This window comes from Ammospiza caudacuta, chromosome 14 (genome assembly GCF_027887145.1).
Source record: "Ammospiza caudacuta isolate bAmmCau1 chromosome 14, bAmmCau1.pri, whole genome shotgun sequence".
Classification (NCBI taxonomy): domain Eukaryota; kingdom Metazoa; phylum Chordata; class Aves; order Passeriformes; family Passerellidae; genus Ammospiza; species Ammospiza caudacuta.
In genome coordinates this window covers 5132765-5151334 of record NC_080606.1, presented here as the reverse complement: position 1 = coordinate 5151334, position 18570 = coordinate 5132765, and the positions used below count along the sequence as shown (strand labels likewise).

Here is an 18570-nt window from a genome sequence, read left to right as displayed (position 1 = left end):
GAAAGGTCCCTCTGGGCAGGTTTGTGATGCCTGGCCTGGGCGGATCTGCTGAGCCCTTTCCTCCCTGTCCGAGCCAAGTGTTGACCCACTCCAGGAGAGAGCCTGTTCCTGCAGGGATGGGCTGGTGAGGAGCCCTGAGAGTCAGCCCGTGGGGCTCTGTGGCCCCAAGGTCATTTCAGCTCAGGCAGAGGCAGCCAGGAGATCTGCACAGCCCGGGCAGGGTGTGTTTGGCTCCCGCTAAGGCTGATGTATGTGACCAGACCCAGGGATAGCTTGGGACTGGTGAAGGATGCAGGGAAACAGGATTTCTGGTGATGTCACACTCGGCACAAGCATATGTGGTACAGTACCCAAAAAATAGCAACCAATTCTCTAAAAGACAGTGAGACTTCAAAACACCTTGCTGTGACCCTGGTGTGGAGTGGTGAAGTGGTGCCCTGGTCACAGTGTCCAACCTTCCCTCTGCTCTGTCATTTCTGGAGGAAATGAGGCACACACAGGAGTGGGCACCACGGGCTGTGGGTAATTGACCCAGCGCTGTAATTGCCGAGCCCTGCAGCAGCAAGGCTCCCCCTGCTGCGGAGGAAAATGCATCAAGGCAGCCACAGCCAGCCCGTGCCTCCAGTGCCCCAGCCCAGGGCAGAAGCATCCCTGCCAGGGATGGGGAGAGCAGCTGTGGGCATTGTGAGACTGTCAGGAATCTCATACAGCCTGATGCATTTGGATGTTATTAAATAACGCCTCCAGGCTCTCCTTTACAGGCAGGGAGCCTGAGCCCTGCTGGAAAGACCTGCTCAGGTCTCCATCACTCCTCTCCTCTCCCCAGAACACCATGGAAGATGTTTAGTTGTCCATGATGCGAGTTTGCAGAAACCAGCCAATGGTGCCTATTAAAGACTCCTGTGCCATTGCTGCCACAAGCAAGGGTGCAGCAACTGGGCAACGTATCAGGGATCATTAATAGAATAAAAATGGTTTTGCCCTGGAGGAGAATAATTTGTTGGGCATCTGCCCTGAGAGTGCTAAGAGCTCTTGGTCCCTTGGTATGGCTGGTGATTATTATTCCAGCTGCACCTTTCCCAGTGTGAATTGCTGCTGGTGGCAGGAAGGAGCAGCCGCGGAGTGAGATGTTTCTTATGCTGCCCCTTCCCACCCAGCTGTGAGTGCACAAACCCTCCAGTGCTCACAGGAGCCTGCAGCCCTGTTTGCCCACAGCAGCTGTGCACCCAGCCCTGCAAATCACATCTTCAAGTTCCAATTGAGAAGCCCCAGGCCCAGCAAATGGCAAATTCCTGCTGGCTGGGGTCTGTGTTAGTGCTGAGGAACTGACTGTCAGACTGAGCCAAGTTCAGCTGGTCCCTCTCTTTGCTGCTCATCTCCTCCTAGCCTGCCCACACAGACACATTTCCCTGGGCTGCATGTGTTGGGTGTCTTTTTGCAGGTGATTGTGATGGAGAAAGGCACCTCCCCCAAGCAAAACTGTCCTCCCCTTGCTCCTGAGCATCCCTAAAGCCTCCCTGTCTGCAGCCAGGCTCAGAGCAAACCTGAGGCTTTGGTTCCCCTGGCAGGACCCAGCTCCTGTTGGGTGACAGTCAAGCCCTCACGTGGCTGCTGTTTCTGCAAGGAACTGGCTGCCTTCAGCCTGCTCCATCCTCCCACCCCCTGCTCCTGGCAGGGCTGTAGGTACAGCCAACATCCCCTGCTCCTGGCAGGGCTGTAGGTACAGCCAACATCCCCCATCCTGGCAGGGCTGTAGGTACAGCAAACCCTCACACTTGCCTTCCTCTTCCCGCAGGACTTGATGCGAGAGGAAGGCAGCAGCAGCAGGGGCTGAAATGCGGTGACACCAGACCAAACCTAGCTCTGTGCCATCTTTGTGCCATCTCTGTGCCATCTCTGTGCCTTGTAAATAGCATCATCTCCGGGGATTTCTTGACACTTTGCTGAAATTAGCACCTGTAAAAAGAGCAGCTGCCAAAGCAGAATTTAAACAAGACAGGGAGAATACCGGGAGGAAGAGGGTAGAGAATGAGAGAGCTCTTGAATCACTTCCCTCCATGCAGGCACCTGCCTGGAAATCAGCTCCCATCTCCTCTAGGCCTGCTCAAAGCTCACATTACTGCAGCAAGATGCCCACAGCTGCCTCAAGGGCTGGGCACTGTGCCTGCCCTGCCAGCCACAGGCCTGGCCCCCAGTGCAGGTGCCCACTTCACTTGTTCTCCCAGCAGAGTCACCTCCAGTTCCCAAAATGCCACCACTCACTAAAACAGGCTGGAGAAATACAGAGTGTGGATGCCCCTGGCCAACCAGCCCTGGCCTCCTCTTGAGCTTGATTAGGTATCTCAGATCCTGTGCAGCATCAGGGAACGTTGCAAGCAGGCAGCAGCAACCACGGATTGCTTTTTTCCCTTTTAATTGAGGTTAGCAGGTGGCACAGGCAGTTCATTACAAATGCACAGAAATGAAACAACTCTCCTGGCAGCTGAAATGGGAAATGTGGGGTTTGGGATGGGGAGATGCAAGAAGGTCAGGAAGGACTCTAAAGAGCTGTGGCAGCTGAGGCACAAAACCCCTCTGTTTGCAACTGGCAATGAGGCACTAAGAGATAAGAGAAGTGGGGGAAGTGGTGTGGGGTGGAGGCTGTAATTCTGGCCCTCCAGGGCTGGCACTGAGGGTGCTTCCCATGTGGGCATGGATGGCTGTGAAGGCTGCAGAGCTTAGGGAGGACCTGACACCGTCCTTGTGGAGGATGCACCAAAAAAAAAAAAAAGGAAAAAAAAATGGGAGGGAAAAAATCAAATTAAATGCTTCTCTTTGTTGTTCACCCAGCTCCTTATTAAAGCATATTTCTCTAACAGCTCTTGTCCTTTGCTTCTGCACTTCCCCCCTGAGTGAATACCTGTGTCCTTGCCTGCCCCATCCCAGGACAGTGACAGGGGATGTGTCTGGGGCAGGGCAGCTGTGAGCAGCTGGGGTGACAAATTCTGCTTGTGCAGTTCCCTGGTGCTCTCCTCACACCCATCAGCCTCTTGCAGACTGGGGTTCCTGCCTGAGCTTGGCCCAAAGACGGCTCTGGGGAAGGCCATGGCAGTGGAGATGCCTCACTGGTGGCCGCTGCAGGGTCCCAGGAACCTGACCATGCTGTGCCGTGCGGGAACCACAATGGGAAGCAGGTTTGCAGTGGGGTGGAGCAGTAATTAGCCACGCCCAGGTACTGAGCACATCTCACTGATGAAGTTATCTCAGAGGTGCCAATGGGTGGAGAGCCAACAAGGCATTCATGTCCTTTTGTTCCCATGGGGGAGACAATGGCCACCTGGCCTTTTTTACAAGGCTTTTTGCTCTACTTTGGTGCAGCAGCCCTCTGTCTCAGCTTCAGTCTGGCCCCAGTCCCTCCTGCCATTCCCATCTGATGGCACAAGGATGGCCCCGGTCCCTCCCTCCCTGCTGGCTCTATGGTGTGAGAATTAGGTGGAAGATGTGGAGATAATCCTAATTTCTTAAAACCTGAAGTGTAAAGTTCTCTTAAAACCAGCACTGCACACTTTCCTGCCATGCACTCAAACACAGTTTTTCATTGATTAGTTCAGAACAAGCTTGCTTTGCATGCAGGCATCCCACACTGCCCTGCCCTGCCCTGGCGAGCTCCTGGGCTCTGCAGTGTCCTGTGGCACTGAGCTCTGCAGTGGAAACACTGTCTGGTGTGCAGCCATTGGCTTCATCTTGGTGCACGTCTTTGGTCAGTGCCACAGTGCCCCTGGGGCTGGTCAGTGTCCAGAGAGAGCCCAGGGGAGCAGCGGGGTGAGCCAGCAGCAGGGTGAGCCCCACCTGTGGAGCTGTTCCTGAGGGCCCAGCAGCACTGCTGTGCTGTGCCTGGGGAGCACGGGTGCTCTAAACTTGCTTGTCCAGGGACATTATGACTGTCCTGAGCCTGCAGCAGGGAAATCTCAGTGTCTGAGCCACTCCAGCATCCTGTGGCATTAAGCCACCCTGTGACTGAGGTGATGTGAGCGGCCTAGAGACAGTGACGTGCAGGCAGTGCTGGAGAGCACAGGTGCTGCACTGTGCAGTGGGGAGCATGGTACTTGGGGGCACCAATCCTGATTATGGGGTGTCTTCTGCCCCCTCCCCTTCACCCAGAAGCAACCATTTCACTTGGCTGCTTGGGAGCAAGCCCTGCAGGAGCACCTCTGTGTGCAGAGGTGAAGTGCAGAAGTAATTTTGTACTGCAGTTTAAAGAGCTGAAGGAACAGGGAGTGGGCAGGGGCATTTATCTGACCAGCCATCATGCACTTCCTCCTCCCACAGCCCTGCTCCTGCCCAGGGCCATGTTACAGACCTTGGAACCTGAAGTGTTGCACCACCATATCTTGTGGCTCATCTTGTGGCCCCCTCCTGCTTGTGTACACAGTGCACAGTTCATTGCTCTTCTACATATTTATGTACCATTTCTTTAAAATAGTTTTTCACCCACCCTAGTATTTTTTACAACCTTTGAGCATTAAGAGGCATGGTTCAGGTTCTAAATGGTCAGATGTGAGGGTTTGTAATGGTTTTTCTCTCTCTCCCCATCAATTTGTCTGGATGGCTCTTCTGAACTTCTTCCAGTCCTGCACTTCTTTGCAAGTGGTGAAGGACTGGTGTAATAGTAATAGAGCTGCACTGGGAGCAGCACCCCTGCCCTGCTGCCCCAGCAGGCATTTCTGCTCTGCTTTTGCCATCCGCTGATGGCAGTAGGTGGAAGGCCCAGCAATGACCTTCTATAAGGGGTTTCTATACCCTCAGTGCACCTGTGGCTCACGGGGCAGTGGCAGCGTCCCCAGGGTGCTGTTCTGGATGCAGCGCATGTGGTAACATTTCCAAAAAAGCAAGGTGACAACTGATGCAGAGGTGCTGCTACCAGCCTAGTGACCAGCTCAGATCTGGAAAAATTATTTCCTATTCCAGTGCAGCCCGCAGCTGGAGCAAAGCGAGCCCCTTTTGGCGTCCATCACAAAGCTGGCAGGGCTGCCACGGCCGCGCGGGGCGGGAGGAACCCAGCGCTGCCCAGGGGCTGCCCGGTGCGCCGGGAGACGGCTGGGGGCAGCCGCAAGGTGATGCGTGAAGAGAGCAGCATCCTGCCATCCTGCTCCTTCCCATGCCGCCTGCGCGGGGGCGGCGCGGCCGGGGCTGCCCGGGCACCGGGAGCGGGGATGGGAGCGGGGCTGAGCGCGGGGATGAGCGTGGGGATGGGAGCGGGGATGGGAGCGAGGATGGACGCGGGGATGAGCGTGGGGATAGGGCTGAGCGTGGGGCTGGGGCAGAGCGCGGGGATGGGAGCAAGGATGGACGCGGGGATGGGGATGAGCGTGGGGATGGGGATGAGCGCGGGGATGAGCGTGGGGCTGGGGGTGAGCGGCGCCCCCGCCGCCGGGGCGGAGCGCGGAGGTTCCGCCGGCGCGGATTGGCCGCTGCGGGGGAGGGAGGGCGAGGGATGCTCCGCGCCGCCGCAGGTGCCGCGGTCCCGCACCGAGCCGAGCCGAGCCGAGCCGGGCCGGGCTGGGCTGAGCCGGCCCGTGCAGCGGAGCGCCTCGGAGCTGCTGCCCCGCGCCCCGCGCCGGGAGCGGCCCCGGCACTGAGTGGCGTTGCGGACGATGCCGCGGCGCGCCCCCGCGGAGATCACCGCGCTGTAACACCACCCCCCTCCCTTCCTCTTCCTCCTCCTCCTCCTCCTCCCACGGGGCCGGGGGCGCCGAGCGGGCGAAGAGGCGGCAGGCGCGCCTTGCGCGGGGCGGGGGCCGCTGCCGCCCCCTGAGCATCCCTCCCTCCCTCCTCCCTGCCTCCCTCCGCCCCTCCGCGCCGCCTCCCTCCCTCCCTCCCTGCCGGCTCTATGGTGTGAGGGCAGCGATGCACAAGCACCACCACTGCTGCAAGTGCCCCGAGTGCTACGAGGTAACGCGGATGGCGGCCCTGCGGCGCATGGACCCCCCCTCGTACGGCGAGTGGCAGCACGAGCAGTACGGCTACGGCGGCTACGGCTCGCAGACCCTGCCCGCGCCCGGGGGGGCCGCGCCCGCCGCCCGCGGCAAGGCCAAGCTGGGGCCCCCCGCCCGCGACCCCGCCGCGCTGAAGCCGCCGCCGCCGGCGCCGGGCAAGAGCGCGGCCAAGGTGAACGGGAGCGGCCCGGGCTGGTGGCCCGAGTGCACGTGTTCGAGCCGCGACTGGTACGAGCAGGTACGGGCCAGTCCCGGGACGCGGCTCCCCGGTGCGGGACGCGGCGGGGCGGGCGGCGCTCGGGGTGACGCGGGGTTCCCGGCGGCTCCCGGCTCCTGCAGCATCACCCCGGGGGCGTGAGCAGCCGCCGGGGATGCCGGGGATGGGTACCGGCGGCGTGGCTCGGGTCGGGTTGGCGTTGCCGTGGTTCGGGCTGGATGCTGCGGTCCTGCCCGGCGTGGGAGCCCGGCACTGGAGCAGCTTTCCCGGGGCCGAACGGATCTTGCTTGGCGCCAGGTGGTCGTCGGGCGTTGATGTATTTTGGACGCCCCAGCTGAGGTGCTCGCCGCTCGCGGTGCCTGAAGCCCTGGCAGCGCCAAGGGCATCCCGTCGGGCTGTGTTTGGCAGGCATGGTGCGTGCTGCCCGCTGGGCAGCCTCGTGGGTTCGCGGTGTTGCTTGCCAGCGCTCCCAAAGTGTCACCCACTCTCCATTGAGTTGTGGTTTCCTCGCTCTGCTGCTACGTCCCTGCTCCCCGAGATTATTACGTAACCCTGCTCTGGTCGCTGGCGTGCTGTGTGCATTCTGCCCCATTTCACTGCCTCCATTTCTTCCCACACATTCATTTTATTAGTGCTCTCCAGGACCCATTCTCGGGCTGTGTCTCTCTCCCCTAAATAGAGAGACCAGTCTTGTTTTGAACCCACGAGCCAGCTTAGAAAATGGTTGGATCTTTTTGCAAAGCATTAAAATGGAGGCTAGACCCTGCCTGAAAAACAATTTACCCTGCTTGAGAGAAAGGCATTTCACTTTGCTTCTTCTGCTTCTTTCATTCATTATCTTCAAACCTCACATGATTTCTTATTGATCCTTCTAATTATTATTTCAAGATGCTGTAGCAGGCAGACACACGGGAATCAATGGGAATTCTCTCCTCCTCTGCTCTCGGCAAACACAACCCTCTTCTTCCCTTCCTCTGTTTTTTCTTCATTACTGTCTGTCTGTAGCTCTGGTTGAAATAATTAGATTCATAGCTGATAGCCCAGATTATATTTACAGAAGGCACCAAAAACTCCAGCCACCTTCCTATGAGCCTGGTCCTGCTTTCTCTCTCTTTGTATCAAAATCAGCCTCAGTTCTCTCTGGCCTGCTGATTCCTGGCAAGCATTCTTCCATCTTTCCTCCACTATCTCTTTCCTTCCCTCCATCCAAAGCAGCAAGCTGGGGGAGCAGAAAATCGAAGCATGTTTGCTCCCTTCTTTCTGCTCCTGCTTGATGAAAGGTCCGGCCCAGTATTCCTGGTAAGACGATTGCAAGCAGCGTGAGAAGGAAGTGATGCCAGCTGCATTGCTGCCGTGGCAGCCTGGGCAGGGGAGCCTTTCATGTTTTTGCAATGGTGGAAGAGAAATCATTGTCTCTTTGTGGTGCTGCCATGGAGCTTGGGCTGCTCGGAAAGTCCGCGTTGGGAATCTCTGCTCTGCCTTTGCCTTTCTGATCATGTTTAAAAAACAAAACAAAAAAAGGAAAATCAAAAGCTCCTCACGGCATTGCCAGCAACAGAGGATGCCAGTGTTTGAGGCTGTGTGAGCATAGCAGGGTCTGCATGTAGAATATGACGTGTGTGGTGTGTGCAGTGCCTGTATCAGAGCAGGCGGCCGCTCCCCGGTGTGGAGCAAATGTATGCTGTGAGTAAAGCCTGCAGCAAACGCCTCAGCAACGCTCTCCTCCTCATCCTCCTCAGCCAAGGCGCCTGAGCCCCAGGAATCCATGTTCCTCCCAGCCCAGGGGTGGGCAGAGGGACAAAAGGTGGTGACATGGAAACATGTAGGCATGGCTTGTGCCCGGGCAGGCAGGTCCAGTTGGCTCTGGGAGGCCGGGAGGTGTTGGGCTCTGGGTGGATTTGGCTGGAGGCTGCAGATGCAAAGCAATCTCCTTCACAGGCTGCCTCCGTTTCCAGGAGAGCCTTGGCTGGAGGCAGGGCTGCCATTTTTCAGGGCTGCCCCTTTAAATGAGCTCACTGTCCCTGTAAGCACTTCCAGCAGCTGAGGTGGGAAGGGGTGCACAGGCCAGGAGGCTTTCCCGGGTGAGCAGGGATCTGTTACCCTCCTGGGGAGCTTCACCAGCTCTTATTTAAGCGTTTTTCCTCCCCTTGCTTCTTTGTGCAGGCAGAGAAGCGTGTGCTAGTGCTCTGACATCAGAAACGTGCTCCCAGTTGCCTATGGTGCTGTATGTTCTCTGACATCATGGCACACTCACACAGCCAGAGCAGCTCCACGGCATGTGAGACGTGCCCACACGTGCTGCCCAACACACAGCACAGTCCCAGCGTCAACCTGCACCTCCTCCCACGTCCAGCCCCCGTCTGTTCTCTCCTCCTGCCTCTCCCCTTCTCTAGGACACATTTTAGCTTGCTCAGGCAATGCCAGTAACTGAGAATCCCTGATCCTCACCACAGGGAGGGAGGAAATCTCAGAGGTCTAGGTATCTCACATCGTTTTTGCTTTGCTTTTCTTCTCCCCCCTGAGATGTCTCCCATTTCTTTTCCCTTATCTATTCCTGTTCCCTGCTCGTTAGTTCCCAATCCCTGCTCTTGATGTCATTGCTGTCCTCCATTGTTCCCATCACTGTCCCTCCCACTGGCCCTGTGCCCTCCTTGTCCCCCTTTGCTGGCTGGTGGGGAGCTCAGTTCCTCCCTGCCAGGCTGGGGTGACAGGAGGACTCCTGGCTTTGGGGGAGGAACAGCAGTGTGATCCAGGGGAGCATCCCGGATGTGCAGCACTGCTCAAACCCTCCTCTGCCCTGCACAGTGACCCCACAGCCTCTCAGGAGAGGGTGCTCAGCTGCCTGCCCATGCCCAAGCCCCTTCCCCAGCCCTGCTCCAAGGGCTGAGGGTCCAGAAGCAGCACCTTTGCCTCCCACAGGGAATGTCCAGCCCTGAGTCTCGGCTCACTCTAAAGATTCTGGTGCCAGGCACAGTGACCAGAGCCCCATGAGGGTCCCAAGGGTGTCACCAGCATTTTCATGTGCATTTTGGGTGGCTGGGGCAGGGCCCAGGGCAGTGCAGCTCCCTGGCATGCAGCGAGGAAGGGCCCTCTGTCCCCAGGGCTGCCCCAGATCTGCTGGCCCTGCTTGGCCAGGAATGCAAGGTCCTGCTGTCCCCCTTTCTGTGGTCCCTTTCTCCTCTTGGGGTGGTCATTGCAATGAGACCTTGACCACCTGCAGATGCCCAGAGCATGCCAGGCTTGTGTGGCCTCCACCCCTGGCAGAAGTGTTCATGGGCAGGCAGGTGGAGGAGTGGGACAGCTCTTCCCTGCCCACCCTCAGCAGTGAGCATTTCACTGATTTCCAGGATGGTTTTCAATGCACAAACGTTGCTTGTTGAGTTCCTCCCATGCCCTGGGCAGTTACTGCAGTAGGTGAGCACAGGACAGCACATCTTGGCCTTTGCTGAGCCTTCAGATGATGCTGGGCTTGGGGCTCCTGTCTCTTGGGGCAGGGGGAGGAAAGAGCTGTGGAGAAACCATGGGGGTTCAGACCAGGATCCTGAGCGATGAGCAGGTATGGCTGGAAGGAAGGAGGGAAGGAGAGCACCAGGGGGGCAGGCAGGGAGCCAAATGCAGGTTGGTTTGTGGGAATGCAGGTTGGTTTGTGGGAAATGGCTGAAGCCCCAGATGTTCCCTGGGGAGGTGCGAGGGAGGGTGAGAGGAACAGGGTGCCGGGGACGTGGAGGCAGTGGAGGTGGTGAGGTTGGCAGGGTGATGTTGCTATGGCTACTCCCGTGCTATTCATAGAAGAAATTAGCTAAATCTTTGCACTGAAACGTGGAGGAGGAGAGAGGAGGAAGGCGTTCTCCGTGTTTGGAGGGAAGGAGAGAAGCCAAAACAGTAAGGGGGTGAAGTTTTCCTTCTTTTCTCTGTGCCTGCACTGTGGAGGGGCATTTCAGGGGAGCACCACTGCCTGAGCTGCCCAGCACCGGCAGGATGGGAAGGATGCAGGCAAAGAGGAGCTGTCCCATGGGAAAGTCTCCCCTGCAGAGCTTTCACACAGAGCCCCACGTGGCAGGATGAGTTCTGTACCGTGCCAGAAGCACAGGAGACATCCTTTTAATTAAAGACAGCCAATCTGTGAAAGGTATTTTTGGCAACCTAAATGTAGATGCAACTGTAGTGAAACTTGTCCTTTGCGTCTGGCTCCATGGCTGAACATAGAGCTTATCTGCTCCTGGCCCCATCCACCTGCTCAGCCCCTGCTCTCTGGCCACTGGTGGTGCCCCTGTCCTCCCTCCACCTCCAGCATCTCTTCCAGCATGTCCCCCTGCCAGCCGGAGTCCCAGAGAGTCTTCCCTGTCCCTCACTCCCCATCACACTCCACTCCCTCGTGAGAGTTTGATTCCCCTTCCACAGACCTGTTTGTCACCTCCTCACTCACGATGTGTAAATCTGCGTGTCTGTTCCTAATATATCCCCCTCCATCTGATCTCACCTCTCAGCTTGCTTCTTGGGCATCTCCATCTGGTGCTCCTGCCGTCATCACCCAGCTGAGTTGCTATGAGCAGGTGCTGAGCTGCTCTGCTTCCCCCCAGCCCAGCCTCGCACCCACCCTCGCCCCTTGCCCCCTGGCAAGAAGCTGATTTTCCCCATGCTTTTGATGTTCCTTTCCTGCCCCTCAGATGAAATCAAGGCCTAGATAATGTTATTTTTTCACAGTCATACCCCTTTCCTGTGCCTCTCCTGGGAAAACCTTGGCACACAGATGCTGAGTGAGCTGGTTCTCCTCACCCGCCCCGGAGCATCCCGTGTCTTGCTGTCACCCATCCCCTGGAGTGAGGAGAATCAGATGTTCTCAGTGCTCCTTCACTGTTGAATTCATTTAGGAGTTAACAGCTGAGGGCATTTTTCTCCTTAGCTTATTGATTCACCTGTAAGGCTTTCCCCCTTTCTTTGGGCACGTGAGTCCCTTGGACAGGGGCTGCACCCTTGTGCTCGTTGGCTTTTCTGACTCATCCCTTTAATACAGTAAGGGATAATGCTGGAATTAGAGAAGTGAGTTGAAGGACTGAGCTTAGCTCCTCTCCAACTGGGTTACTGAGTGCTGCCTGCCAGCCAGCCCAGATGTGCAGACTGCAGCCCCAGAGCTGTGCCTGGCTGCTGGCTTTGGGGTCCTGGGGCAGCACAGGGAGAGGGGCTGGAGCTGTGTCTGAGCTGGCTGTGCCAGAGATGCAGCTGCTGCTCTAGAGGCAGGGTCTGAAGCCAGAGGTGGAAGAGACCCCATCAATGCAAGCTGTGGAAGAAGAGCAAAGTACCTGCCAGAAATGGGAGGATGTGGCCCTGCCACCCTGCTGGAGGAGGAGGAGGAGGAGGAGAGTGCTTGGTGAGGCATGCAGGGCCAAGCACAGGCATGTTTCAGCAGGGGTGTGTGCAGTGTGGAGGAAGTTGCTCCTTGAGAGGAACCTGGGGGCAGCAGGAAGCCCATCAGCCTCCACTGTGACAGCACTGCTGTCACTCCTGTAGGACGGATGTCCATGCCCCCGTGGCTGTGCTTTCCACTAGCTCGTCCAGCACCTCTGAACCTGCCTGAGCCCAGTCCTGACCAGTGCCAGGAATCTGCTGGCCATCCTCAGGTGTGGGTCCCACGGGGGTTGGATGAGAGGGAGACCCAGGGACAGCTGTACCAGAGGTCCAGCCTGGTACCCTGGTGCAGGGGAGGTGGGAGGAGGCAGCAGGAGCTGTCACTGTCACTGTTCCTGGAGAGCTGCCTTGCTCGGGTAAGCCCCTCGCACGTCCTGTGCTATTATGGGAGGAGAGAAGCTTCCGTTCCTTCCCGAGCTGTGAATGCTCATTTAGAGAGGGGAAGTCATTAAGACTAATCAGGAGTAATCAGGGCCGTGCTGATGTGCCGGGCCCCGCTGTGCACAGCCCGGTGCAGGATGCTCTGCAAGGGGACCTGGGCTCTGGGTGCCAGGGGAGGGAGGTCCTGCCCTGCTCATGTGGGGACTGGGGGGCTCTGCCACCCCAAATCCTGTGTGCAGGCAGGAGGGACAGAGAGCTTGGGGCTCAGCCTGGCAGCTGTGATGCAGGGATGGGTGTAAGCCCTGCTGTGAGGTTGTGCCAGCACTGTGGGTGCAGTGGGCTGTGCTAATGCTCACAGCTGGTTTTAACACATGCAAAGATGGGATGATGTAGGGAGTCCTCAAGGGCCCTCGTTGCAAATCCAGCAATATGCTGTGAGCATGTATCAGGGACTTAGAGATGAAAACTTTTAATACAGTGTTTAACAAGTGCAGAATACCTGAATTTGGAATGAACTCTGCAGTTTAACTTGCAGAGCTCGCTCGATGGGGCTTGCAGAAGGGCTGTTCCAAGGGTGTAATTATTTTTGGGAACATGCAGTGCTTCAGAGCACCCCAGACCAGGCCCTAGATACCTTCTTGTCACCTTTGTATTAACTAGAATTTTTCTTGAATCTCTGTTGATGGGTTTTGGTTTGCTTTTTTTCCCACAGAAACAGGTTTCTTAACACTTGTTAATTGGGTGTGCACTGGAACTTACTGAAAAGAAGAAATTAGGATATTTGAGTCCCAGGAACCAAAGAAATCTTTATTTTAACACTGTTCCTTATTCTCTCTTTTCCCCCTATACATATGTATTTGTCTGAGAGGAAGATAAAAGCATGTGACTCTTTCAGATAATAACTCTTCCTGTGCAAAAAGGAATCAAGTAAATTTTATTTGGTACCGCCAGGTCAAAGAGAAGCTACTGAAGTCCAGAAGCTCTGCAAATTGGGTCACTTATTTTAGTGGGCTGAGCCTGGAACAGGATGTCTAACTTTCAAGTTTGAACACCCTGGCCTTAATGGTTTCTAAATGGAAACTTATATTCGACAGAGCTTCTCTTTGGGAAGCTTTCTTCCTGTGCTGCTACTGAGTAAAGGCTTTTTCCAGTCCCTATTTAGGCTACTCTTTAACAAAAAAAAAAAAAAAAAAAAAAAAAAAAAGGCACCAAAACAAAGATTAAACCTTCAGTAGCTGCTTGTGTTCACATTACACTTGGGGCACTTCAGTGGCTTTGCCAAAGCTCCTTGTGAGCAGGGACCTTTCAAGTCCCGTGTTCCGTGTTTGTTTCCGGCTGCCGGTGCCGAGGGGCAGCCGTGGGGCCGGGGCTGTGCTGCCCCAGAGCCTGCTCCTGCCACCTGAACAGCCCAGCTCAGCCTGGAGAGAAGGGCTGCTCTTGCTTGCAGGCCACCAGGCTGGCTGGGAGCCGAGCATGGGGAGGGAGGCAGCAGCTGGCACCTGGCTGGATGGGACTGGCACAGGGTGTGGGCACCTGCGAGCTCCAGAGTCAGCCCAGCATCCTTCCCTACATCGTTGGTGCCACGTTTTGAGCTGTGCAGGAGGGCAGGGGCCAGCCTCAGCCTGTCACTGCCCTTCATGCAGGCACACTTGTTGGGTCGTGTCCTCCCCCTGCCCAAACCATGTCAGCCAACAGGTTGCTCTTGCAGGAGATGAGGAAAAATGCAGAGAGAATTCCTTTATCCAGCCCAGTTAAAAGGAAGGGTTATTCATCTCTGGCCAAGAACTTCCTCAGCCTCCAAAAGTTTTCAGGTTTTTTCTGCTGCCTTTCCCTGTCCCATCCTGTGGGCACCCTGCAGGATCAACTTTCCCTCAGAGTTCTGTTGATGCTTCCAAGCAACCTCAGCTCTGGCCACCATGTAAAGCCCAGGAAAGAAAAGAGAAATGAGCACAGGGATCTGTGAGGATGGGACCAACCCTGGGACCAGCACCTCTCCCCTTGAGAATGGAAGAGTTAGGTCAAAGCATGGATTTGGTCTTGAGATGTCAGAAAAACCCTGCATCTCATGGGGCAGCTGGGAGCAGGCTTCAGTCTGGGGAGGGATGTGCCATGCTTTGCTTCCTACAGGAGGACTGTGAGGTGGCTTCTCTGGGCACAGCCAGGGGAAAACCAGGGGGGTCTCTGGGGGGCCAGGGGCAACCTGGAGGGAAGATGCCAGCACCTCTCTGCTCTACACACCTGCTGTTCAGAAATGGCAGAGCCAGACTCATCCCCTCCTTTCCTCAGGGAGCCTCAAGAGTGGGTTTCTGTGTGGCCTTGACCACAAGTTCAGGTTGCTGGGGAGGAGCTGTGTCCTCTCAGGTGCAGTGGGAGCCACGTGTTGGGCCCTGGCTTGGGGCAGGAAGGAGCCCGGCGTTGGTAAAAGCAGCATCTGGGCACATGTGGGCAGCCAGGCTGGCACAAAGCAGATGAGAGTGTCAGGGCTCATCAGGGTGAGAGCTGAGCAGGGGCTCTGTGTGTGCTGCAGGCAGGACCTGAGCTCGTTCCTGTGACATTGATTCAGCAGCTTGGTGCAAACCCACTCCCCACAGGATCCTGTTGTGTCTGGGCATCCTGCGGCTGACCCCACTGCCTGCAGCACCCTCGGCATCCCCGAGCCTGTACCTGCTTGTTCACAGCCAGAATTCAACAGGGCTGGGTCCTGCCACAGAGCAGCTGCTTCCAGAGCTGGAAATGCACAGCTTTCTCCATGCTTTAACACCCTTTAAAAAAAAATCAAAGCAGATGGAGCTGGACTACAAGCAGCTCAGTGTCAGCCCTGATTAGATAATTCTGTTGGGCATTTCCCCACTTGTGACCTCTGCTCCTGAGAGCTTTTAAAGGGATGTAAAGATGGAATTTCACTTATCTTCAGAGCCATTTCCTTCTGAGCGCTGCTATTATACCTCAGATGATATGAAACAAAGGATATTAAAAGACAGATTGAATTTTCACTCTGATCCAGTCTGGGGAAACAAAGGAGTTAAATTAGTGCTTTGCTTCTCATGCATCAGCCCAGTGTCTCAAGCAGCCACTGTGTCCTGCACATTCCTCCTTGCACCACACATGGGACATCCCACCCTCCTGCAGACAGCAGCTCTGTGTGTTTGGCCTGCTCTGGAGGCTGCTGTTGTTCCCGTTGCTGGTTAAGATGGAAATGTGTTTATCTGTGATCACAATCCAGTTGCCTTGTCCTGGGACACCTGTAGCACGTGTATTTTGCCTCCAGCAGGTACACATCTCCTGACCTCTGTGGGCTGTCCCCATGCTGGTTCTGTGGAGGATGTGAAGCTGGAAAAGCTTTGGGAATCTCAGTTCTGGAGACATCATCTTGAACTTTCAGTTCAGAGTCTCCCTGCCCAGCTCCTGTGTGCCAGCCCTGAGAGCAGTCCTGGGGAAATGCCACAGGGCAGGACCCAACCCTCAGCAGCAGGCTAGTGAACCTCCATTTGCATGTAATTGCAGCTTTTCTTTTGCTTGGAAGTTTTGGGAAATCATGTTTTGCAGTTCCTACCTTTGTGCCAGCAGATGACAGCAGTAGAACTGAGGTGAGGGGTGATACCTGTAGATGTTTGGGGCTTTGGTGCTCCCAGGTGACAGTGTTAGTGTCACTGGGCTGCCAGTTTGGGCCCAAGTGGAGCCCAAATAGCAGCAGTCCCTCACAGATCACTACCCAGAGGGGATATCTAAGGGTGCTTCTGAAGGGCTACATCCTGTACCTGAGATTTTTTCCAACACTGCTGCCTGCCTGGCTGTTCCCTGCCCGTGCTGCAGTGGCGTTTCTGAGCCTGTAGAGGAGAAGACATCCCTCCTGCCCTGCACACAGACCCACAGCCCTTCCTGGCTTCAACCACAGAGGCAGCTGCCCCAAACAGGCACGAAGGTCTGTACAGGGAGCCAGTCCCTCTCTGGGGCTGCCTGGGGCAGATTGCTGCTCCTCCATCAGCTCCTGGGCTGTGGCTGCCACCAGGACTGCTGTGCTGAGCTCAGTGAATGCAAGGCTCTGCTTCGCTCAGCCCTGGGAGACCAGAGAGCGCTTCAATCCTGACCTTCAAACTTCATCCCCCTTCACCACGGTTTCCTTTGACTCCTGTTGCTGCCCAGATTTTCTCAACAGCTGTCCTCTGCCTCGCTGGCTTTGTGCCCAGATCAATCTCTCTGCAGCTGTGCAGTGCCCTCCTCACTGCCCAAGGTCCTCCTTGAGTCCCTGCAGCCTCCATCCCCTGACACCAAGGGCCTGATGGAAAGAGTTCAGGGCACCTCCAGCTCTGCTGCCATGGAATGAGAACTGTAGCACTTGGACTATTTCTATTTCTATTTCTATTTCTATTTCTATTTCTATTTCTATTTCTATTTCTATTTCTATTTCTATTTCTATTTCTATTTCTATTTCTATTTCTATTTCTTTATATATTTACATTTATTTATATATATATATATATATATTCTATTCTAAACCCCCCCAAGCGCAAACAGGGCTTGGTAAATAATATTGTGATGAAGGGGTTTAGATGGAAGAGATCTGACAGCCCCCATTGAACGTGGTCTGAATGCACAGCCCTGTTCCCTCTCCTCCCTGTATTGCAAGGCCCTGCTCCTTAGGGCATAAATTACTTACCCTTCCTTATGGAATTGAAGGCATGGTTAATTCACCAGCACGTTCCTGCTGCCCAGCAAAAAATTATGGCTGTCTCTGTCCTCCCCTGGCTAGCAGAGCTGCTCAGTACCTCTGCCTGACTGGTGGAGAGAGGCAAAATCTTTCATTTTCAGGTGCTCTGCTTATTTCTGAGCCTTAGGTCTTATCTGTCTCTTCAGTAGGATAGTTAAAGTGCAAATATTGAAATATTTGCAAGTGGGAGTCAGAATTAATGCCCAAACACCTTTGCTGTAGTAGCTGGAATAGCTGGCTGCAGGAAGCAAGTGGGGATTTCCTGGTCTGAGTTCCTCCTGACCATGTGTGACTTTGTTTTAGAGCAGCCACTCACACTGGGTATCTCCTGGGTCCCATCTGGAGCCTGAGTGGGAAATTGTGCTCCTAGCAGTATTCTGAGATGTAAAAAATCACTAGTGTGGAATGGCTGCAAAGGATGCTCGGTGCACGGGGAGCAGGCTGAACAAAATATGTCCTCAGGGCTCACCAGTGTGTGAGAGAGGCAATGTGATGTGTGATTTTTGGGCTATTATTAATTCAACAAAGAGTGCAGTGGGGCTCAGTGGAAGACTCAGGCTGGACCTGCAAAAGCCTCTATAACATTATTATATAGAACACTTCTCCCTGGGAGGGATCCAAAGCATCATTTGTGGATGTGAATTCTTTTTATAAATCATGGGGCACATGATGGCTACATTCACTTAGGCTGCCTCTTCTGCATCCTTCCTGGAAACTCATCTAATAAGAGCTGGCATCTGGGTGTTCAAACCTTGATGTGTTACCGGTTGTTAATTGCTGGCAGTAGAAGTGCTTCTTTTCTGCCTTGAAATGTGGAATCCCTTCCTAGAATTGCACTGGGGACTAATAAAAGCCACTGCCAGGTTTAATATATTCTATCTCTCAAATTATCTGGATTAAATACAAGGGCTGTGTACTGCCAGAGAGGGGATATTCCCAGTTTAACATTGCTTCTGGGACTTGGAGATCCCAAGACACTCGACCTGAAAATTGTAATTCTCCTTTGTGTGGAGGAGGGGTTTGGCAGGAGTGCTTGGAAGTGGTCATATTTGCCTGAGTTAGAGAATTAATTGCCATAAAAACTATGGTTTTGTAACCAATAGTTACAGCTGCAGGAAAGATCAGAAAGCATCTAAATAAATCAAATTAACTACCTCCTGCTCCATCCATATGAGAGCAGAACCTTCCAGGGCAGGATTTAAACCACAGGCTGGTTGGTCCTTAACTCTCTCCTCCACTAATTGAGGAGAGTGAATAGTCAGAAATAGGGTCAGCTAAAGCAGGGCACAGTGGGCACTGCAGTGCTGGGGTATGGAGGAGGCTGGTGTGACATTCATGGGCTGCTCTCAGTCAGGGATGGGCAAACCCAGACAGGAGCGATGAGGAGGCAGCTGGTTCCTGTGGAAACATCACAGATCAGAGGCTGGGGGACCGTGTGGTCAAACACCCTGTTGATGGGCAGGCAGTGGTGCTGGTGGTTGTTTCAGTAGTCCACCTTGCCTGGCTGCTGTTGGTGATGCCCAGGCAGGCTCACTCCCCCTCCCCGGTGGTTCCTGCCTCACTCCGCTGCTCTTCTCCTCACGAGCCCGAGGATAATGAAGCGAGTTCCAGCCCCCGCTGCCCTTCCAGGCTTGCCCTGCTCCGCTGTGTGCGGCGGGGAATGCCAGCCCTGGATCTGCCTCTGGCTTTGGCCGCTCCTCCCTCATTCCCAGCGCCCAGGAGGCTCCGGCAGCCCCCGCCTTCAGCAGCGGCGGCGCTGGACAGCTCCGGGGCGGGACCCTCAGCGGCCCGGCCCTGCTCCTCCTCCTCCACCTCCGGGCCCCGTCCCGTGCCTCCGGCCGGCCATCCTCGTCCCAGATCGCCTGCCGTCCCACTCCGGAGGA

At 55.4% G+C, this 18570-nt stretch overlaps 1 protein-coding gene across 5 annotated transcripts in view; it reads left to right on the top strand.

Moving 5' to 3' along the window:
* DLG3 (discs large MAGUK scaffold protein 3) overlaps positions 1 to 18570 on the top strand; it is a 78539-nt gene that overhangs the window by 19377 nt on the left and 40592 nt on the right. For 4 of the 5 annotated variants that reach the window (XM_058814411.1, XM_058814410.1, XM_058814409.1 and 1 more), the window contains exon 1: positions 5887 to 6213. The exons of the other annotated variant lie outside the window; for it this stretch is intronic. In XM_058814411.1, the coding sequence (XP_058670394.1) occupies positions 5887 to 6213 (327 nt within the window). Of the gene's footprint in view, positions 1 to 5886; positions 6214 to 18570 lie in introns of those variants that run through there. 5 annotated transcript variants of the gene reach the window in all.